General features: G+C 34.1%; 3 protein-coding genes across 4 annotated transcripts; 2 read left to right on the forward strand and 1 right to left on the reverse strand.

Annotated features, from left to right (window-relative positions):
• The first annotated feature begins 2494 nt into the window (after window positions 1–2494).
• On the forward strand, window positions 2495–3612 carry LOC132178567 (membrane protein PM19L). The gene is made up of 3 exons (XM_059591010.1): window positions 2495–2758; window positions 2882–3059; window positions 3145–3612. The coding sequence occupies exons 1-3, from the start codon at window positions 2629–2631 to the stop codon at window positions 3383–3385; spliced, it is 549 nt and encodes a 182-aa protein (XP_059446993.1). The 5' UTR covers window positions 2495–2628; the 3' UTR covers window positions 3386–3612.
• A 232-nt stretch (window positions 3613–3844) lies between these two features.
• LOC132178566 (uncharacterized) lies at window positions 3845–6901 on the reverse strand. The gene is made up of 2 exons (XM_059591009.1): window positions 6769–6901; window positions 3845–5094 (listed from the first exon to the last, which is right to left on the reverse strand). The coding sequence occupies exon 2, from the start codon at window positions 5092–5094 to the stop codon at window positions 4042–4044; it is 1053 nt and encodes a 350-aa protein (XP_059446992.1). The 5' UTR covers window positions 6769–6901; the 3' UTR covers window positions 3845–4041.
• Window positions 6902–19294: 12393 nt separating this feature from the next.
• On the forward strand, window positions 19295–20879 carry LOC132179602 (transcription factor WER). 2 transcript variants are annotated; one of them, XM_059592341.1, is made up of 3 exons: window positions 19295–19493; window positions 19760–19889; window positions 20058–20879. In XM_059592341.1, exons 1-3 carry the CDS (start codon window positions 19337–19339, stop codon window positions 20575–20577), a joined length of 807 nt encoding a protein of 268 aa, XP_059448324.1. In that variant the 5' UTR covers window positions 19295–19336; the 3' UTR covers window positions 20578–20879. The 2 variants fall into 2 exon arrangements, with proteins under 2 accessions (XP_059448324.1, XP_059448325.1); XM_059592342.1 differs by having other exon boundaries at window positions 19760–19877.
• Window positions 20880–21686: the final 807 nt, after the last annotated feature.

The following is a 21686-nucleotide window of genomic DNA, read 5'->3' on the forward strand; positions in this document are numbered from 1 at the left end:
ACACAAAATACTAATAAAACACTATGAACAATTTTCATCTTTATATCACATCAAAATACTTTATTAACTAAAAATCAAAAAGCATCTTCAAAAAGTTTTATCAAACGAACCCTTCTCCGCTAGCCTCCAAAAATAATAGACTTTATTTTATTCAAAAGTAAAGAAAGGATCCGCCATAATAAACTTTATTTTATTCAAAAGTAAAGAAAAGATTCTTTACAAAAAGTAAAATTCTCTTTTATTTATCCGTTTATCCTTCATTCCTCTGCAAAGAGCAATAATCTTTTTTTAGAGGATCATCGAGTGATGTATAAATAGAATATAGCTTGGGTGTAGTTTAAGATTGACATGACCCGAATCTGATCCAAGCCCACCTCCACTTGTTTACCAGAATCATGACTGAACCCAAGCCCATTGTATGGACACTCCCATGGGTTGGGTATGGGTACCAAGGCCTTAACTGGCACTTTGATCCAACTTGCGACCTACGTTTTTTGTTTTTTTTAAAGAGAATCTATATCAGTCTCATTCATAGAAATTATCATGAGCATAAAGCTTTTACAAGTAACCATAGCCAAAGCTACGACATTTCAAGCGTTACAGATGACATATTACATTTCAGACCCAAAACCAATTCACTAACTCATGACTAAGCGACCTACGTTTTTAAGTTGACACTTTTAACGTTGCATTAAAAATTATATTTTAATCCAAAATTTAATAGTAATTCATTCAAAATTTAATAATAATTTTTAGTATCACATAAGTGAATATACACTTGAAAGTGTGAAAGTAAGATTTTTTGTAACATTTATTAAATTAAAAATGCTAGCAACCCCAAACATGCACCTAAAAAGAAAGGAAAAAAAAAAAAATTACTAGGGGATTAGTGGCTAGATAAAGTTTTCAGTTTTTCTTCAAATTAGATTGAAGAAAATTAGTCTAACTTAATCTATTAAATTAATATTTGTCCCTTATAGCATGTGATTATTCGATATACTTTTAATAAAATTAATAAATCACGTGTATTTTAAATATGCATGTAAGAATCATATAATTTAAGAGTATCTGCCAATTTTAATAAAATAAGTTAAAATAATTTTTTCGGACTTAATTTAAAAGAAAACTTTATGTTCATCTAAATAAACAAATACATTATACATATGACGGTTTGATGACTAATGTTTTTATTTTTTTTTTGACATGTCCGCGTAAGAAGGGGAAAGTGATTTGAACTAATGACTTCCGCTTCATTAAGCGTGGTCCCAGCTACCTCTTGAGAACAAAAGATTGAACAACAATTACCAATTTTTTCTCAAGATCCTGTCAAAGAAGAGAAACGATATATGAGCAGGGAATGATTCTTTTTCCAGAGATAATCATTTCAAAGGATAAAAGTTACAGCTCACATTGTCTGCAATTGGCCATTGAACGGCAAGGACCATTCTAGAAAAACAGCTCTAGACAAAACCTTCTGCTCTATACAAAACCCAGTGCAGAACACAGAATTCCTATCTTATTTTTTTAATTTCTCCTAATCGAACACAGACTATCAACAACATATACACCGATCACCAACGTTGAATGTAAAAAGACCAAGCCGAGAGTTATGATGCTTAAGTTAACAAGAAAAAAATTAAGAGGGTATATACACAGAATGTAAACCAGAAGGGTGACTAAGTTTGCCTACTTGTACTTGCGATGTCGACTCCTTCACCTTTTTAGAAAATTTTCGTTTTTTAATTTGCATACAGGTTCAACAAGATAAGTATCGAAGCTCAAAGAAGCCCGTATGAAAAGTGGGGTATCTTCATAATTTAATTCCCAGTGACACTTCTCACGGCTCCTTTCTTATTAGTGGGTTTGAACTTTGAAACTGGCAAAGCAGCAAAATTCTTTTCCTTATAAAACAAGTTTGAAATAAATAAATCATTAAATAAGCGGATAATATTCTATGGAATTATTACCGTTTGGATCATATGCGAGAGGGAGGGTTCCAGTGTACTTAGATATGTATGCCACATGGTGAGCTCGAACTTTAGATCCAGGTTGAGGTTAGCTTTGGGCCCCTCATGGTTTAAAAGAACTAGGCTGACCAGCTCAACCCTTTGATATTTGGGTACTTCATTAAAGAACTAGATCAGTTTCCCATGATTTAAAAGAAAGGAAGAGAATCCAATTAGGTGCAAATCAGTAAAAGATGATAAAGATCTTCATCACAAGCAGACACAGAGAATTTGCACCGCTTATTCAGTGGGCCCAAAGGGAAGTGTTCTAGAGTTCTCTGGATAATGCACTGTTGGATTTGATCAACATCAAGGGAATCCAAAGAGTTAGCAGAGTAAAAATAAAGACTTGATGGCATTAGATGATAAGATCCAACTTGACAAGTGTCCACCACCTGTAACCAAAAGTACACATGCGAAACCGGTTTGGCTTACACGTGTATCCCAGACTTGTTACCTTTGCCCTTCCATATAAACCTTCACCAACAAGCCTATCAATTCTCATATCAGAGAGCACCAAAATCTAAGGGAACTTTGTGAGAAGTGTGTGTGATTTCTTTTAGCCAAGAGAGACGCTTTGTTTGTTCTTGTTCTTGAGGGTTATTCGGAGAGAGGAAGAAAGATGGCTCAGGCAGTGGGAAGGAACATAGCAGCTCCTTTGCTGTTTCTAAACTTGGTCATGTACCTTATCGTCGTGGGTTTTGCTAGTTGGTGTATTAACAAGTTAATCAATGGCCAAACCAACCATCCAAGTAAGTTCATGCTCTCTCTCTCTCTCTCTCTGACGCAAACACAAACACATCGCGCGCGCTTGCACGCACTACTTTGGGGTTTTCAGTCCGTTTGATTTTTTGTTGACAAAAAAAACTTAACAGGTTTTGGGGGCAATGGTGCGACAATGTTCTTCTTGATCTTTGCCTTATTGGCTGGTGTTATTGGCGTAGTATCAAAGTTCCTCGGAGGCAACCATATCAGAGCTTGGAGGAACGACAGTCTAGCCTCAGCAGCATCAACAGCGGTAGTGGCATGGGCCGTGACTGCACTAGCTTTTGGGTAAATTTTCAGGACATCCTCGTAGTCTTTTTCATGATGCTGCACATCGCTATAAACTCACCCAAATGCTTCTAAAACCTTGCAGGTTGGCGTGCAAGGAGATAGACATAGGAGGATACAGAGGATGGAGGCTGAAGGTACTGGAGGCATTCATAATTATTCTAACCTTCACCCAATTGTTGTACGTTCTGTTGCTTCACGCCGGGATGTTCAGCAGCAAATACGGCCCCGGTTACCGCGACAGAGATTACGCCATGGGGCCGACAACCGTGGGTGAACCGGTGCCCAAGGGTGGTGGTACTGGAGTTGCTGGTTCTAGGGTTTAATAATGTAAAAGCGTACGGTTTCTTTTAAGATACTTCTTTGCTAATCTCAACTTTGTGGAATTATAGTACCGTCCGGGGCCTACTTATTTTACTTTGGTCGTGGCTGGGGGAATTTCATGTGGGTCTACTTCTTCTATGTTGTCTTATCATATGTATCAGTTCCCAACATTATGTACATATTGTGTGATGACTTTGTCCTATCTAATTGGTTCCTTGTGTTGGGCATATTTTAGTATGTTTAATGCTGCTACAGCATTTCATTTTGGAAAAAAGAACGGACTTTTGAGTACAAGGTTAAGTGGAGAAACAGACCAACATGGCGACGAAACCGCAGGGACTGCAATAATGGTACCAAAAAATGTCTTCAGATAACCAGTTGAAACAAACAAGTTATTATCACCCAAGCGTGCTTAGAAAAAATAGAAGTTATTAGCATTTAAGTGATGAAACATTTGCAGCTATCAAACTGAAACTCAAATTCTTCAACAACATTCATCTACTATGTTAAAGAGGCGAAGAGGGGAAAGGAAGGGATAGGGTGGGGGATCTATACAGCAGAATCCCTCGAAAAGAAAAAATTTCCATGAATTTATGCCAACCCATTTAAAAGCAAAGGCGAAAAGGCAATAACAAGAGGCAGAAACTCAATACAAAGTTTAGGAGGAGGCACCTTCATTAATAAAACCTTCCTTTCGACCTTCAAATCCTGGACGCATTAGCTTTTTCTCTCTTTTGGCAATTCGCCGCATTTTCTTGTCTTGGATCCTCTGTGCTATATTTTCTGATCTCTTTTCCTGTTTCACTGCTTTCATCTTCACTGTGGTCTGCAGCCTCTCCTTCCATTTCTCAGCATTCTTCTGATGCCTCTTCTTCTCCTTCTTTATGCTCCTTTTCAACAGGCTGGGATCATCATGAACCTTCATCCCGGCTGCTCTACTTGTTGCTGCTTTCCACGAATGCTTCTGTGAGATAATCTCACCTTTCCCAGGATCTTTCTTCGCTTCTTCCAACATCTTTGCCCTTTCAAGCTCCTGAAACTTCGAAAGTTTCATCTTTTTCTTCTTTCCATGCTCTTCCTCATTCCCAAGTTTGACATGACTAAATGCTAGTCCCTTTGAAGCTTCTACTATATCCTTCTCCACTTCATCTGCAGAGCTACTAGTTTTTGGTTTCTTTTCTTCAGAAACAGACTCTCTCTTGCGCTTCTTCTGCTGAATTCCTTTGTTGTTGTCTTGCCCACTCCTCTTCTTTGCTCTGTTTGAAACTTCAGGATTCCGAATCGCTCGGGACTGTTCGATTTTTTTATGCAGTTTTTGCCGAAGTTCCTCTAACGTCACCGGTCGATCATTAACTTCAACGCCAGACAACATAGGTTTAATCTCAATTTCCTCATCGTCACTCTCATTCAATTTTTCCTTCTCCAAGCTTTGCTTTAGCAAATCAAGGGTTGTCGTGGAAGACTTTTCTGGATCCAAACGATCTCTTCGAGCCTTCTTAATGTTCTCCCTTGATTCCTTCTTTGCCGAAGCTTTTTTGGCCTTGCTGAGGCCCTGAAACCATGGCCTATCCGTATCATCACTGGGTAGATAGAACTTTGCAGGGATTAACTCAACTAGCTTGTCAAAGAACAGAGAATGCTGATGAATGATAGACTTCAAATCAGTATCAGGTTTGGAATCAGTTACAGGATTTTGCTTCTTTTTCTTCATCTGCAGAGTGATTGAAATGGTGCAAGAATGAATGAGAGAGAGATAGTCCATTATTGCATAATATCACAATTTCCATAGATTCTGAATTTTCTGGTTTACACTATTTAAAACAGGGAACTTGAGGGCAAGGAAACTGGATTACCAAAAAATAAAAAGAAATTGCATACATTTCCTTCCTCTAAAGGAAATGACGAAAGGTAACAAGCTTATTGGCCCTTTTCAGTTGAAGGGGCTAAACCACAAAAAAGGATGCTCTTCTTGCAGTAAATTTGTATCCCTTCAAAATTCTTAGGTCTTGTTTGATACGTGGTATGAGTATTCCATTAAGAAAACTAATAGTTATTACAAAGAATGAAGAAGGATAGAATGAAATAGTTATTTCTATTCCTTAATTTAATGACAGCACATATGCTCCAATTATAATTGAATCAAAATTACTAAAAAAAATTTACTTTATTTTTTAATTTTTTAAAACTCAAATTATAAATAAATAAAAAACTTAAGAATACAGCCGGTAGCCGACCACCCATGGCTGGGGGTGGTCGCAGCCAACCCCGAAACCAATAGGAAGTGGCCAGGCCATCCCCGATGCTCATGGGGGGTCCACCACAAGAAGCTACATGGGTGGCCACCCCCGAGCTTCTGCTGGTAAATATTCACATTCATAACTTTTTATTTTTTTTATTAAAAAACAAAAATTGAAAGAAAGTAAAAAACAATATGGGTGGTTTTTATGGAAAATGTAGTATATTCCTCTAGAAATAGTTATTCTTCTAATTTTTTAGAGGAATAGGTATTCATCTTCGTAAGGAATGGAAATAACTACTCCTAAGAATAGACCCTACCAAATAAAAGAATGGCTATTCCATTAGAATAATCATTATATTCTATGAGTCTATTCCGCAAACCAAACAGCCCTTAAGCTTTTGTGTATAAACACACATTGTCATAATCCCCACTCAATCAATTTCATTGAAAGCATAAAAAAAAAAAAAAAAACGGTAACTAATATTTTGTCCATTTTCTTTCCACTTCTTGAATACGAATGACCTCCAAAGATTATGAATTTGTAATCACAAAGCATAGCTCTTCTCCAATAACCTACTCAAAACAGCCTTCCAGTAAAAGTGTAAGTCACTCACATATGCACATTCCAGTATTTAACACACAAAAATTAGCTGCCAAATTTCACATAATTACAATTTAAAAAAAAAACATAATTACAGTTTTAATCTTTCATATATATATATATATATATATATATATATATATATATATATATATTTTAATCATACAATCAAATTCATAAACAGTAGCCCAAACAATATTTGCACACAAGTTACGTGTACGATCAGTTTCTCGGTTTCGTGCTAAACCTATCAAATCAACATCTTTTTCTTCTTTCAAAGTAATCCTAAATTCCTTGCCATAACCAGTCTGATAATTCACAAAATTCCAAAGAAAAAGAAAAACCACCATAAACAAAATCCAACATATTTCGTGCAACAAAGCGTTTTCCCTCTTTGTGAAAAATGGCCATTTTTTACAGCTCAAAGTCATGTTTGGTTCAAAGTTTCGACAAAAGATAAATTCACAAATTACAATCCGAAAACCCCCCAAATTTCTCACACACCAATTATTTTCAGGAAAAAATAAAGAAATTGAGAACATTACCTCTTGTATATAGCGGTGAAAAGGCTTGAAATGAGAGCCAAATACGGTGGCCTGTAGGTTGGTTCTCAGGTGAAGCCGTGAGAGAGAGAGAGAGAGAGAGACACCGGCGCGATCGACGGGGGCGCTAAAAGCTCGAGAAGAAACCTGTTTATAGGTATATCAAAAGAGACGATAACTACCGTTTTACCCTTTCAGGATACTAAACTTAATTTAGGTGTTTTTGTCTTTTCAGCGGTATAAAAACGATGTGTTTTGAGACAATATTTAGGTGTAAAAGCAAAGAAACAATAATCTCGAGATAATTTGGTTGCTGAATTTATTAAGAGATAATAAAACAACTCTAAAAATTTTAAGTGTTTAAAAAAAAAAAAAGGGTTTTATTTTAAAATAAATGCTAAGAAAATGCTGGAAAAATGCTAAATTGCAACCCTCTTTTTATAATTATATATACAATTAAGACTTTCAATGTTAAATATTTTATTAACAATTTATATCCTTATCCAATGCAATAAATCAAGCACGCATCTTGCACGTGCAATCCAAACTAGTATTAGATAAGGCTTGGACTGAGGGGTCATGAAACTGTGTTGCACACTAAAGCCCATAGGTTGCGGTTGAATCCAATGTGTAATGGGCTTTAAAGTTTTCTGGAGGTTCAAGTTCAACAACTCCTTTTGAAGCTGGATCTAAGACTAAAGCCCAGCATCTTCCTTGCCCATTCACATTTGTTTTTTTAGATAACGAACCAAGCAATTAAATGTAGCCAATAATTTGAACCATAGAATATCTAATTAGTTATGTTGAAGGGGTATTTTTGTTTAATTAAAAAGTGAAAAGACAAAAATACTACTTAAATATAATTAACTAGATACCGAAGAAGATCCTGTTCCAAACCCGAGTGCTTGAACTGCTTTTTCATGAAGTTTGGAGATTTAAATCCTGCCAACAATGTGGAAACTGGAAAGCATGTTCGATTGTCACTTGAGACGGTTGATTTTAGATTTCTTGAAATTCTTTGACCGAATTTTTTGAAATTCGGACGCGAGAAAGAGGAGGTGCAAAGCTCACTTGCTCGCGCAATCCTTACCCTGCGTCTTCGTTTATTATTTTTTGTCCAAATTCTTTGAAATTTTGGCATAGAATTCCAAGAAATTCCAATCCGAGACTATTTTGCATAAATTTATTCATACCCAAAGACATATTTGTTGCAGAAATTTATTCATTATTCAATTTAAAAGTTTAAGCTAATAGATTTAGACCTAGTTGTGTTATATTAGCCACTTATTCTCATAATATATTTTCAATGTGAGACTTTATTGTTGTTCACTCATATATTTATACTCAGGAATCTCTTTTTCACATGTGAATCCATAGTCACATGAATTACAGTTTCCCTTGAACAGAAGTTATTTTTACAAGTGTCGCCCAAAGCTCAATCCTCACAACTATATATACATGCAAGTCATGTGCTTCTTTAGTCGACTTTATCTTGGGTAACTTTATGGGAGTTTGCCATATCAACACTCGTCCTGCCGAACCCTCAACTTTGATACCCCACTGATGAGGAGATTTAATCTTGAGAGAGTTTTTTTAATGAGACTATAATATAACACATTTAACACATTAGAATACCATGATCGGTCCAAAAATTTAAGCTAATAAATTTAATTAGGTTCAATCATATTATATTAACTATTCATTCTCATAATATATTTTCATTGGTTTCTTATAATATTCCACGATAATGTCAGTCACAATGTGGGAGGTTGCTAGTTCTAAATTATATATTAAAATGATCGAAGCACATTAACTGTTGACATCATGCTTAAAGGTGGTGAAAATGATATTTGCTAGATGCTTCTACTGTTCTACAGGCTTTTTGGATTTGAAGCCAATATGTTAGTGGGGTTCTACTTACCAAAAACAAAAGAAAGAGAAGTAAAAAAATAAAAAATAAAAAGTAAAAAGTAAAACTAAAAAGTTTTAGTGATTAGTCACACACCAAGAGAGAAGAGTTATTCTCGAATTTGATTTTATCATTGTCAAAGATTCCCATACATTGTTTAATTATTAATACATTTTGAATGGCCTATATTAATGGGTAATACTGATATCCTGATTATAATGGCCAATAATAACATGATGAATTAGATAAAAGGATCGAATTCCCTATAATTGCATTGTTTAAACTAGGGTTACGAGGTACTTGTCTAAATAGTCTCATCTTTATGAACCTCTCTGAATTATGTTCAATTTGTATAAATAATTGTAAGAGATCCTTGCCCTAATTTTTTTTTTTTTTTTGACATATCCACACGAGGAAAGGGGGAGGGAGAATTCGAACTAGTGACCTCCGCTTCATGAGATGTGGTTTACAGCCGATTGAACTACCCCTCAGAAACTCCTCGTCCTAATTTTTGAATGTGACCGATACCAACATTTTGCAAATTTCATCACTTTTGACCATTGGCAACAATTTTCCATTTGAAAATTTATTTAGTAGCTTTAGTATCCACCAACCGTATTAATGTAGCACCTACTAAGACTAATTCTATAATGTAATTATTTTGTTTCTCTTAAAACTAAATTGAAAAAACAAAAGGAGAGAGAATAGAAAGATAGAAGATAGAAGATAAAATATTTTTCCCTAAACAAATTTGGACTTGATATATATTTATATGGTCATGGAAACAAATGTTTCATGATTATCTTATCCAAGTGAGGCTGTATTTGAATGTTAGATCTGTCATGGGAGCAATTATAGAACTTTATCCTAATTCCTCAAAAGAAATAATTAAATAAAGAAGGAAAGATTGGTGTTGCAGTAAGAGGCATATATATATATATATATATATATATATAATGGTGGGATTGATTAAAATGGTGAAGATGACGGCAATGGTATCTACCAAAAAGAGGGTGATGGCAAAATGTGCCTACCCCAAACGTGTTGCAGGCGTGTTAGAGGAAGACGATAAACTCAAAAGGGTTGACTGCTTGACCAGAATTGGAGCACAATCGATGCTTAATGCTTCTGAGTCAAAAAGTTTCCTCATTCATAGATAGCAGCTCTTGGGCTCTCATATTGATGCAGTGCTAAGTGAGACATGCATTAGGATAAAAACAACATTAAAAATGCTATCTCTAGGAGCTTTAGTACTTTTCACTCATGTCATACAATCAGCTGGATTGGTCGGTAGTGCTCGACAGCCAAAGCATTGATGAAGATCATACAGACGACAAGAAGTTTGGTTAGGGTTTGTTTCTAAAGTTTTTGATGTAGATAGTCTGTGTATATATGACCACAATTAATAATAGAATAATAGTTGTTGATGATACCATTTATTACAAGTCTTTAAGGGCCCACTCCAAATTCAATGAAGCTGGTTATCCCTTCGGCTCAGGAAGGTTTATCCACTCGATCTCGGGATAGACCAAGTGCTCAGCAGGTCAGTTTCTCTCAAAGAAATTACTGACCAGAGATCTCTTGACACTTGCCTGATGGATGTATTATCATGTATATATGGAGAGAGCCGTCAAAGGAAAAGTATTTCTTCATTAGCGAACTTACCTATTTAGACTTGGGTTGATAAGAGAGTGACTCGTTGGAGCGCTTCCTGAATAAAACGCTATTTATGTAAATATACCATCTTCCATATTAGACCCTTACCCTCCGGTTCTTGCCATATCAAACCCTTTTGCCATAACAACGACAATCTTATAAAAGATGGTAACGAAACCTAACTTTTTTCTTCTCTCTTACCTATTAAATTTTGTTAAACACCTTACTAACTTAGGTATTAAAGTGTTTTCTGCTGATATCACCTATAAGTCACCCGTATTTGTTCTTTTCTTTGCAGGTCTTCTTATTTGGACTGTTGTCGTGAAGTCAATTGTATTACAATAACAATAATCATTACATATTGAATTTTTTAAAAAAAAAGAAAAAGAAATGAAATGATGATCATTTTCTGCCCCAAATTTTTTAATACAAATGGTTAGCTTATATGTGACACTCTCAACACTTCAAAAAATAAAAAAATAAAAATACGTGACACTCTAAAAAGTTAGTTCTATGCTCGGTAGGTGATTGTCCACATTTAATAGATAGATTATAAAGGTACTTAATTCCATATTAATTCTTTACTAGATAAAACTAATCTTTATAACAAAGTTTGCAATTGAATTAATAGTTGATCAGCTACATGTATCGACTATGTGTCTTTAGGTTCAAGCTTGTCCTCACCAAGCTATATAGATGTATGTAGCTATTGTTAGGATTTGAATTAGGCACTGTAAAAAAAATTTGAATATGTGCTGTAGTTTTTTTAACGGTCTAGATTTAGCTTTACTCTTTCTCTTTCTCATAAAAAAATTAAATATAATCTTAACCATATATTGAAAACATTAGTATTTTTTGTTTTGTTTTTTTAGCACCTAAGCCAAATCTTGTTATACCATAATTTAGACCTAGCTATTACTTGTTATATATGTCAAGATCTTTTTTATTACTAAGATTGAGGTATTCTAAGTTAAAATATATATATATTTTAATTTTGCAAAAGAAAAAAAAGAAAAAGAAAAAGTGGAACGACATGCTCTGTAAATCTTGCAGAATCAGGAGATTTGCTCATATCCTTATCTCCTCCGGCTTGTAACGCTTGTCGTTTATTTATTTGTGTTATTTATGATAGAAAATCAAAATTTATATTAAGTTTTGTTGGGGAAGGGTTCTTTAGGAACATATTAAACTTTAGTTATCCAGATATATTCAACATGTGAAATATTTAATTAAAATAAAAAGTGAATTTCAAAAATATGGTTTAAACACATAACATTTGCTTTAATACAACTAGGGGTGTAAACAAGTTGATCTTGAGCGAGCTTTCCTTGTTTGGACTCGACTCGTTTAAATTTTGCTCGAGCTTGAGCCGAGTTCAAGGACGAGCAAAAAAATCGAATCCGAGCTCAAGTTCATAATAAGATGAGTCGAGAGCTGGCTCTTATATTTAATTTATTTATTTTTATTATAAATTTAAACTTAAAGTACTCTTAAACGGCTTAAGAAGCCATGTATATGAGCATTTGCTTAGCCTAGCTAGTCGAGTACGGAGCCTGAGTCAAGACAACAAGACACTTGGTTTCGAAGAGAGAGGATATGCATCATTTTATAATAAAAAGATGTTATTAGGAAAAAAAAATCATCAATTTTTAATATTAATATGAGCAACTACCAATTCGAGTATTATACGAGCTGCTCACATGCTTGATCGAGTCGAGTCGAGCTTGCTTCGTTTAATATGAGAGCCATTACTTGTGTTCACGAAACGCCTCATTTAATAACTGAGTCGAGCACGAGCCGATCTCGAGCTTGCTCGTTTAACACTCCTAATATTATACAACTTTAGATCACAATTTATCACAAAACTTAATCGAATAGGAAATTACTAGTTTATTATACATTTTCGCTCACCAAGAATCAAACCGCTAGCCTAACACATAGAATATCTAATTTAAATGAGAGGTGAATGACAAAGACGATATTCAAACTCATAAACTTTACTCTCATAACATGTTAAATCATAATTTATTCTAAGAACTTAAAACCGATAAAAAAAAAAAGAAAAAAAAAATGGCATTTTAATCATAACCTACAACCTCTTATAGGGTCGGCAAACGCTTTGATGTTGTAAGGGGGAGTTTGTGGTTCGTTCATAATGCATGTTTGAATGTTGATTTGGATATTTATTTTTCAGATCATCGTCAACGCTTACATTCTTCTTTTTTTTTTTTTTTTTTTTAAATAAAATTATATGGTAAGGCAATCAATGTTTGTAACAAAATAATTAGGTCCTTAATAGTAAGCAGCATTAGTCGTAATTTGTTTTTGTGTGGGATTAATATATAAACGACAGGTACGGTCAAAGAAAATGAAGTTGACCCATTAGTTTTGTGACTGGCTAAAGCAAATCATATTCAAATCCTCATCTTATATTTATTTATTTATTTTTTCTTATCTTTAATTATTCAATAATGTTTTTTTCATTTCCTTTTAACCGGCCTTGATAGCAACGGTCAACGCGGAGAGACTTTTGAGTCAAAGTCTGCAGTTCAAAAAGGTACATTTTCTACAGTACAGCCATGAGATCACTAATCCAAATCCGGCGTACCTACCATCAACAATAAATATCTCACTTCGATCGCCTTCAGAATCAAATGGTTGCGGTTAATTCTGTCGTGAACCGGCGTTTTTGATTAGTTATAAAGACACGAGTAACTTTTTTTTTTTAGCGTAATCCCGTTTGTTGTTAGGGTGCGTTTGGGAGTGCGTTTTTAAAAAAATAATCTGCGATTTTAAATCAAATCGCAATTTTAGGGTGTTTGGGATTGCGATTTTAAAAACGCTAATTTTAAAATCGCAAAAAAATATGCAATTTTCATAAGCTGATTAGAGGGTGCTTATTTGAAAAAAGTGCGAATTTAAAACAAAATCACGATTTTTATTAAAAAGATATTTGGCGCAATAGTTACCTTTTTTAGAACGGAAATAAAAAAAATACCAAGAATACCCACCTAAAATATATTAAAACCCTTATTTTCTCTCTTTTTTTTTTTTTTTCTTCATCATCTCTGTCTTGTTTATCCTTGTTGATAATTTGGTTATGAAACCGCAATTATATGTTAATGTTATCCAAACACTCAATTGATAAAAAAAGTACTTTTAAGTATGTTTTACCAAACGCATGTGCGATTTTAAAAAGTAACAATTTTAAAAATCGCACTCCCAAACGGGCCCTTAATCCAGCTGCCTTTTCGTCCACTCTTTTGTGTGGCTTTCATGCATGTGCTTCACCCCCATCACACTTTGCATTAGATAAAAACCAAAAAAAGTATACATTATTACATTATTAATTATGCCCCCATCATTCATTCATTGTACATAACTTATAGTTTCTCTACACCTTCTTAATAGGTGATACTCAATACGTAAAATATTTAATTGAAATATGAGATGAATGATAGAGATAAGATTCGAGCTCATGAGTAAAATGAGCAAATAAGGTTTGCACTATGATTTGCTTTAGCCAATTGGGTTACTTAATAAATTTATTTTTAATAATATATGAGAACTTAATTAGCCATAAGAATTTACTCAAAGTTTTGTCTTTCTAATGAATTGTGCTTGAAAATAAGGTTGTAGATTGAATCATATTGAATATCGTACAAAATGGGCCTATATATGCAAGCTAATAATACAGATATATACATGCATAACTCATGTGAGATAAACACTAAATATAATTTAACTGTCCCTTTCAAACTCAATATAAAGTTCGAGAGACTAACTTGAGTTTGGAAACAAAATCGCAAAGTCGCTCTGGGAGATGTGACTTTGTGACGAGGCACGTGAGTTGATCATGGAACGTGACAAAATGAAGTTGTTATGAGCCATGAAGAAGATAATATTAGAGAATCACAATCAAACTCAATATGTAGCATTCAAGGACAAAAATCTATAAAAAGTTATTTTTCTTCATACCCAAAGAATATATGAAAGCATGTATTCATTTATACATAAGCTTTGAGGTGCACCCCAGACATGTTGATCTATTTACTATTAGGGTAAAACTTTAGTGGATTACTATTATGCATGGATCCCATAATATCTATCAAAGGTAAACTGTTGGAAGATTTTCTAATGGGGCCAAAATCTTTTCACTGAATTGATCTTTTCAAGCTGAGATGATCAAATCTACCATTTCCATTCAAGCAAATCTTGAAAATAGATATAACCATGTAGTTTTTATTCTTATCTTGAGCATAGCTCGATATAATTATATATTTTTTAAGATCTTGTAATCATGCTATTTCACGGTTTATTATCTAGTTTGTCCGGACTAATTAACAAAAGGTTAGCGATTGGCACTTAGCGCGTTAATTATTGGCTTCTAGAAAGTATGTTGGGAAAAAGGTTAATTAACCATCGAAATGCCAACCAAAGATTGCCTGTACTACAATCTGTCTCAAGGATTTTGCCCGTACGCTGCACTTTACTTACTGCGTGAAAGATAAAGCAGCTTTATAAGACTAATTATTAATAATCTACAATTAGTTTAATAGATTTTGGTGATATGCTTTCGTCGTTGATCCAAGCCGCGGATTCTTACATACAATTTCAAAAGATATGCGATAATTACATGATATGTTAATCTTATTAATAACAGTTATAAAAATTACATATTCTAAGGACATATATTGATTTATTGTGCTTCTTCAACTTCAAGAAATAAAGGAAAAATTAGTGTGCATGTTTGTTAATGTTAAATTATATGTATGTTTGTTCCACATAAGTTATGCCAGTATGTATCTATCCGTGTTATTGGTCTGTGTATATAAGCCTCTTACGTATAGTATTTCGTGTGATTCAATATACAACATTATTCTCAACATGATATCAGTGTACAAGTTCTGAATCATCGTTCTCAATTTTTCTTTTTTCTTTTTTTGGTATCTTCTTTGGTCCTTTTCTAGTGTCTTTTTGGTGATGCTAGTATTTTCGACAATCCCTTAACTCTGTCTCTTTTCTTTTCGGTTCTCTCTTCTAGTCATCCTCTCGAGTTGGTTACTATACCACTCAAAACCCCAAAAGACGACTTGCCCAGAGCCATCAATCCCCACTCCATTAGAGCTATCACGCGCTTGTGTCTAGCCACCTCTCCTTCATTAAGAGTGGCCACAAAAGGCCATCTTAAATTTAAAATAATAATAATAATAATAATAATAAGTTAGCTCTTACCTATGTAAAAATTAGGCACACGTTTTGTCAAAATATTTCTACAACAAGAAAATAAGACATATTTATAAAATAAAAAAGAAAAAAAAATAAAAATTGTGATTTAATTAATGTTTTATATTTTAAATTGTTTGTTAATATAAAGAACATAAAATAAAAACACAAACAAATGTGACCCATATGTTTTCAATTATTCACACCAAAAGTTCTCTTTATTGAAGCCTATTTAATAAGACAAGATAGATTATAAATTAGAGTAAGTTTGCAATCCGATGAATCTGAGAATGAGCAATAATTAATTAGAGCAAGGCAATTATCACGGATCCCATATCTATTATTCTTGCTCTAAGGATCAAATTTTCCACCATTTTTCCATTAAAACAGATCTTATGTGTAGATCTAATCCTATAATTAAGATCATGTAATCATACTATTTCCAGCATATTTTCTATTTTCATCCCTATAAACAACTAAAAGTAGCACAAGAAGTTCAACAACAATTGGCTCGGCTTCCTAGTGACAATCTACTCAACATAAAAAATCTAGCCAAAAACAAATATTTTCCAACTTCACCGACTCGGTTGAGTTAACACTGAGTTCAAACTTCTTGATTTCAACAAATCATATGACGTGACAGAAAATATCTTCTAGAAAACGATGACGTGGTACAGCATCCCTTTCGAATTAACATAAAACAAAAGAGAAACTAGTTAATAAATTCCCCTCATAACCCCCCACAACATCCCACAAACCCCATCCCAATCTCCTCTGAAAAGACTATTGAAAGGAAAAAAAAAAAAACAAAACAGTGGGATAGAATAAGGAGACATGAAATCTTCTATATGCTTAGCTGTTAACAAGGTTGTTTAGTACGAGTATTTTTTTATTGTTACACTTTCTTGCTTATCCGTTGTAAACATGGGTTTAGAAATAATTAATTGTAAACGATAGAATGGGCATGAGAGTACGAAGCTTCCGTGCAATTAGGTTGGGGATGGCTCCATAAAGAAAATAATTATTTTAATTAGAAGAATATTGAGGAGGGTTTATTTGGGACACGTTTGGAAGAAGACAAGGGAAAATGGCCCAAAAGTGGTATCTTTTCTTTAATTAATTTGAATTTAAAGCGCCAGATATGACTGGTACGTCAAGCTCAAAGGTGTTTTCCCTCTCAAGGGGGCCTTGTACAGTCCATCTACTATTCACGAATTCATAACCAACCTAATTTTCAAGGTAAAAGATATACCCCTTGCCTAATAAGACAATGGTAAAGAAGCCTCCTCAAGGGTCGATATAGTAAATTGGGATGCACTTACTTATGTTTGAAATTAATAAGAAGATGGGTGTGGGGTTGATAGTTGGAGATGCAGATGGTTTTGTACTAGTTTTTATGTGTCATTATCGATCCAACTGTAGCTAAAGTTGTAGTTGCTTGGAAGGTAGTAGTATTTTGCAAAAATTTAGGGCTCCAACAGATAATTTTGGAGGGCGATGTACTTGAAATCGTGAAAGCTCTGCACCAAGAAGAATCCAGTTAGAATTGGTATGGAGAATTGATCGAGCTTACCCAATTAAGTCCATCTAAATATATAGTCTCCAATTTTGGTTCGTACTTCGTAGGGCATGTTCGGATGGAGGTCAACGAAGTAGCTCACCATCTCAACCTATAGAACAAGTTTGGATGGACGATATCTCCAATTTTATTCAAAATATTGTACTTGTTGAGTAAGAGTTCTTTGATTGATATTATTGAATAGAATGGTACTTCACTTCAAAAAAAAAAAAAAAAAAAGAAGCTAGAAGAGGTTAGTCCCGTTTCTTTTAGCCTAAAATAATTTTCGAAAAATATATTTTCTATTTTTAAGTGTTTGGCATGATGTAAAATATTAATCAACTTAAAAATAATTTCGGTTCACCAAAAAAAAAAAAAAACCTTTATGAGGCATAAAATAATTTACGCTTTTCATCTATATAAACCATTTTGCGCCGCTCTCTCACACTTCTAGGCAAGATATTGTAAGAGGGCCTTCTATCGGACATACTTTCGTTAAAAGCAGGTCTCAAATTGCCCAAACACCTGCTTGAACAAAGGTTCTCTCACAATTGACTGTCCATATTACAAATAATATGGCTAGAGAATTGCAATGAATCTCAATCCTGCATCTCACTCTCTTCCTTTGCACTCGTCTTCACCGTCTTTCTTCCCCCCAGCTCCTCATATATATATATATATATATATATATTTAAAAAAAAAAAGTTGTTTATTTTTCATCATACAAGCCAAATTTCAAAAGATATTTTCAATTGAAATCATTTTTATGAAAGATAATTTTCGCTTAAAACATTTTACGCGGAAACCAACATAATTGTTACAAGATTTTGAAGATCTCCTGCTTTTTCAAAATAGATTTTTATATCGGTTGGAAAAACAAAAAAAAATAAAAGAAACTGAGTGCAGTTTCTCTATTAGAAAAGAAGCGTGTTTATTATATATGATCAAAATAAACTCAGAAACATGTCTACTAGGATTTCTTTTGTGCAAGACCATTTAGTTTAAGAATATATTCTTTTTAAAAAAGTTAAAAATATATCCACCATTTTATTAATATATTCTGCATAAGATGTACGTACTCATTAATCCCAAAAAAATAAGTGACGAAGAGCATATGAGTCATCACAATGGATGCTCTTACGTCAGAGTTTTTTTTTTTTTTTTAAATTTAATTATGAGTGACTCGTAACGAGAGAGCCCTATATTCAAAGGCTTCAATAGGGTAATTAAGAAAACTTACTGGTGATGCCGTGTACGATGCATCATCCTTATGCGTTTATCATTCAATAGTGGACCGTGTTTGGTATGAAACATGAATATCAACAGAAACCTCTTTTAATATACCCTAAACGCCCTCATTATTAACAATTTAAACGGTAAATATAAAATAATTATTATAAAATCAGACACTTATCCAAACAGACTTCGAACCGTTCACTTGTTTGTCGGTGTGTTTTATATTATGAGGCTATCTATGCTAAAGAGGAAGGGAAATGTATGGCAAAACCGCCCCTAAGTTGCATAAACGCTTTATTTCTGAAATATGACCGAAAGGTGACGCGTGCCCCCATGTTACGTGCCAAAACCATCAATACCCTGAATATTTTAATACCCCAATACCCAAAATGGCATCCAACAAATTTTATTTTATTTACAGATTTCATGAATCAACCTCCTTAAGAAGTAAGCAAATCCAACAGATGGGGAAAACCCATTGGCCTACTCGTATTTTTTGAGTTAAAAATTCCACCACCCACTTTTATTTTATGGTCCCATTTTAATTATTATATAGTGTAGATGCATAAGCACTACCTATACGTGGCCTAATGCAAATGAGATTCCTGTGTCTCTTTTGTCTCACTTCAGCATCAACATTTATAATTACTAGAGCATGTCACCCAATCCCTGAGCAGATCTTTGGATTCCTAAACTAACCCTTGTACGCAAATCCTACAGTTTATAGCTATTGCCATAAAAATAAAGAAGAAAAACATTGTGGGTGGGGGTATTTTGTGCACTTCACAATTGATGATGGCATTCTCATTGATCACCGTACCTTCAACAGTAGATGAAAACGACATCAAATTGACTGATGGAATGAAGCAAAGGGGTTTGGGGCATATATAAATATGCCACAAGCACTAAACCAAAGCGCCATAGAATTTGGAAGCCAAAACATTACAAAGCGTAGTACAAAGCTTTTGCTTCTTTTTCTTTTTTACATGAATTGGGGTGTCATGGCAGGCCATTTGGGTTGGGGTATAATAGAAGAAGAGGGCTGGAGGAAGGGTCCTTGGACTGCTGAGGAAGATAGATTGCTTATTGAGTATGTCAGGCTGCATGGTGAAGGAAGATGGAACTCTGTTGCTAGGCTTGCAGGTAATATATATATATAGTACACCTCCATTGATATACCTCAAATTCTCTCACTTCTCCTCCTAGCCTCCTACCTTGCTCACATGTATATTGGGTATGTTTTTTGTCACAAAAACTCTATGAAGGTAAATGAGATTAAGGCAATGAAACATGTGGAAAAGGACTTTTCTTTATAATAATTGTTATTGTAATGCAACTATATATCTAGGCTGATTTTCCTATCTTTTGGATTGGAGAATGATATATTTCTGTGTTTTTTGCCTGTGCAGGGTTAAAAAGGAATGGGAAGAGCTGTAGATTGAGGTGGGTGAATTATTTAAGACCAGACCTCAAGAGGGGGCAGATAACCCCTCATGAAGAGAGCATAATTCTAGACCTACATGCTAGGTGGGGAAACAGGTAACTTTCTTTAAACCAAGGTTAATTATATATCTTGAAATTAATCACTGAGCTTAAAAAAAAAAAAAAGAAAAAAAAAAAGAAAAAAAAAAAGAAGAGCAAACAAACAAACAAACAAACTTAAAATATTCTAATCGTTTGTTTACTTACTAACCCACAATTCATCAGGTGGTCCACAATTGCAAGAAGCTTGCCAGGAAGAACTGACAATGAGATCAAGAACTACTGGAGGACCCATTTCAAGAAAAAAGCCAAAGGTCCTTCTGATGCCTCTGAAAAGACAAAAACCCGTCTCCTGAGGCGGCAGCAATTTCATCATCAGCAGCTGCAGAAACAACAGCAGCAACAGCAGCTGCTGCAGCTGCAGCAGCAGCAGCAGCAACAAGTGCTGCTGAATCAAGTGGACATGAACAGGATCATGGCCTTGCTCGACGAAAACGACCATAAGGCCACGCCTCTCCCTCAAGTGATCAGGCAAGAAATGGACAGTAGTGCCGTTTATCCCAACACCTATGAGGAGCAAAGCTATTTTTATTCCTTGCTCAACAGCAATGTGCCTGAGGCCTCAAACGAGGACATTATATGGGATGGACTGTGGATGGATGATGTACATGTCCACGCCAATTTCAATATTGCAGCCACTGCCACAGCCAAAGCTACTCTGCACAATCTAGTTCCCTTTTGTTAAAATTTCATCACTTTCAATTTTCTTAGCCCTACATAACAACTTGTCATCAAACGAGAAGGCCCTCAACTAGGAGCTAGCTAGCTTTCTTCGGATTGACAAACATGTCTCAAGCTTGGGTTGTTAATGATGCAATCCGGGACCAAATTCCATGATGTCTTTTGTCAATAAAGTGGTCCAAAAACGACGCGTGTAACCTGTTAATTAACTTCATTTAGGGTTGCTTTAATTGTTGTCCATTATGGCATTATTAGACAAGCTCGATCTCGGAAACTTTATGTGTTACATATCAGCTTTATTCGCGTAACGAGTTCGAGTCGTATTGAAATATAAATAGTTAATTTTGTATTAAATTCGTGTTATCGTGCCGCTAGTGCTCCGTGAGGCTTTACTTGATTCTCTTGAAGTACAAGATAAATACAAAGAAAATAAGGGCTTCATTTTTTACTTTCTCAACATTTTTTATTATTTTTCTTTTCCTTTTCAGCTCATACTTTTTACAGTATAAATGAAAGGAACCAAGTAACCGGTGTCCTTTACACTGAAAACCTCCTTTAATCAATCACAGCATGCCATTAGTACATAATTTTTATATATATATTTTTAAAAAAAGCATATGATTACTGCATACTTTACGCTCGTACAACTCTCATTAGAGCATCCAAGAAGAAAAAATAAAAATAAAAAACTATGCATATACTGCATACTTTTACAACCGTACAACTCATTCTTTCGTGCAGGGCTTGACTGCTGTATAAACAAATGTTATCTTATTTATTCTTTAATTGAATTGTTAATCTTGTCTTAAGATTAGCATTAGATTCTCTAATTAAGTTGAGGATATATATATATATATATATATTTCAAATCTTGTCTTTTTTTATTTTTTATTTCCTGAATCTTCTTTTTATTTTTATTTTATTTTTCATTTTAAAGTCCTCATGCTTTAAAGCTTATCAACATATAAATCTGCTATTTTGGCATTCTATATAGCTAGGAGTATCTATACTGATTGAGTGCTATATCTTTTTTTTTTTTTCCCCCTTTTCTGCGTGAGTTCCATATCAATCAATTAAAAAAAAAAAGGTTCTAAATTATATTTTTTTTGAGAG

This window comes from Corylus avellana, chromosome ca4, assembly GCF_901000735.1.
Source record: "Corylus avellana chromosome ca4, CavTom2PMs-1.0".
In the NCBI taxonomy this organism is placed as follows: domain Eukaryota; kingdom Viridiplantae; phylum Streptophyta; class Magnoliopsida; order Fagales; family Betulaceae; genus Corylus; species Corylus avellana.

What these genes read in the sequence shown, in the direction of transcription:
- LOC132178567 (XM_059591010.1), top strand. Translation starts at nt 2,629, where the DNA reads ATGGCTCAGGCAGTGGGAAGGAACATAGCAGCTCCTTTGCTGTTTCTA. An exon ending in TGGCCAAACCAACCATCCAA is followed by an intron (nt 2,759 to 2,881) that starts GTAAGTTCATGC and finishes AAAACTTAACAG; the next exon opens with GTTTTGGGGGCAATGGTGCG. An exon ending in GTGACTGCACTAGCTTTTGG is followed by an intron (nt 3,060 to 3,144) that starts GTAAATTTTCAG and finishes AAAACCTTGCAG; the next exon opens with GTTGGCGTGCAAGGAGATAG.
- LOC132178566 (XM_059591009.1), bottom strand. Translation starts at nt 5,094, where the DNA reads ATGAAGAAAAAGAAGCAAAATCCTGTAACTGATTCCAAACCTGATACT.
- LOC132179602 (XM_059592341.1), top strand. Translation starts at nt 19,337, where the DNA reads ATGAATTGGGGTGTCATGGCAGGCCATTTGGGTTGGGGTATAATAGAA. An exon ending in CTCTGTTGCTAGGCTTGCAG is followed by an intron (nt 19,494 to 19,759) that starts GTAATATATATA and finishes TTGCCTGTGCAG; the next exon opens with GGTTAAAAAGGAATGGGAAG. An exon ending in CATGCTAGGTGGGGAAACAG is followed by an intron (nt 19,890 to 20,057) that starts GTAACTTTCTTT and finishes ACAATTCATCAG; the next exon opens with GTGGTCCACAATTGCAAGAA.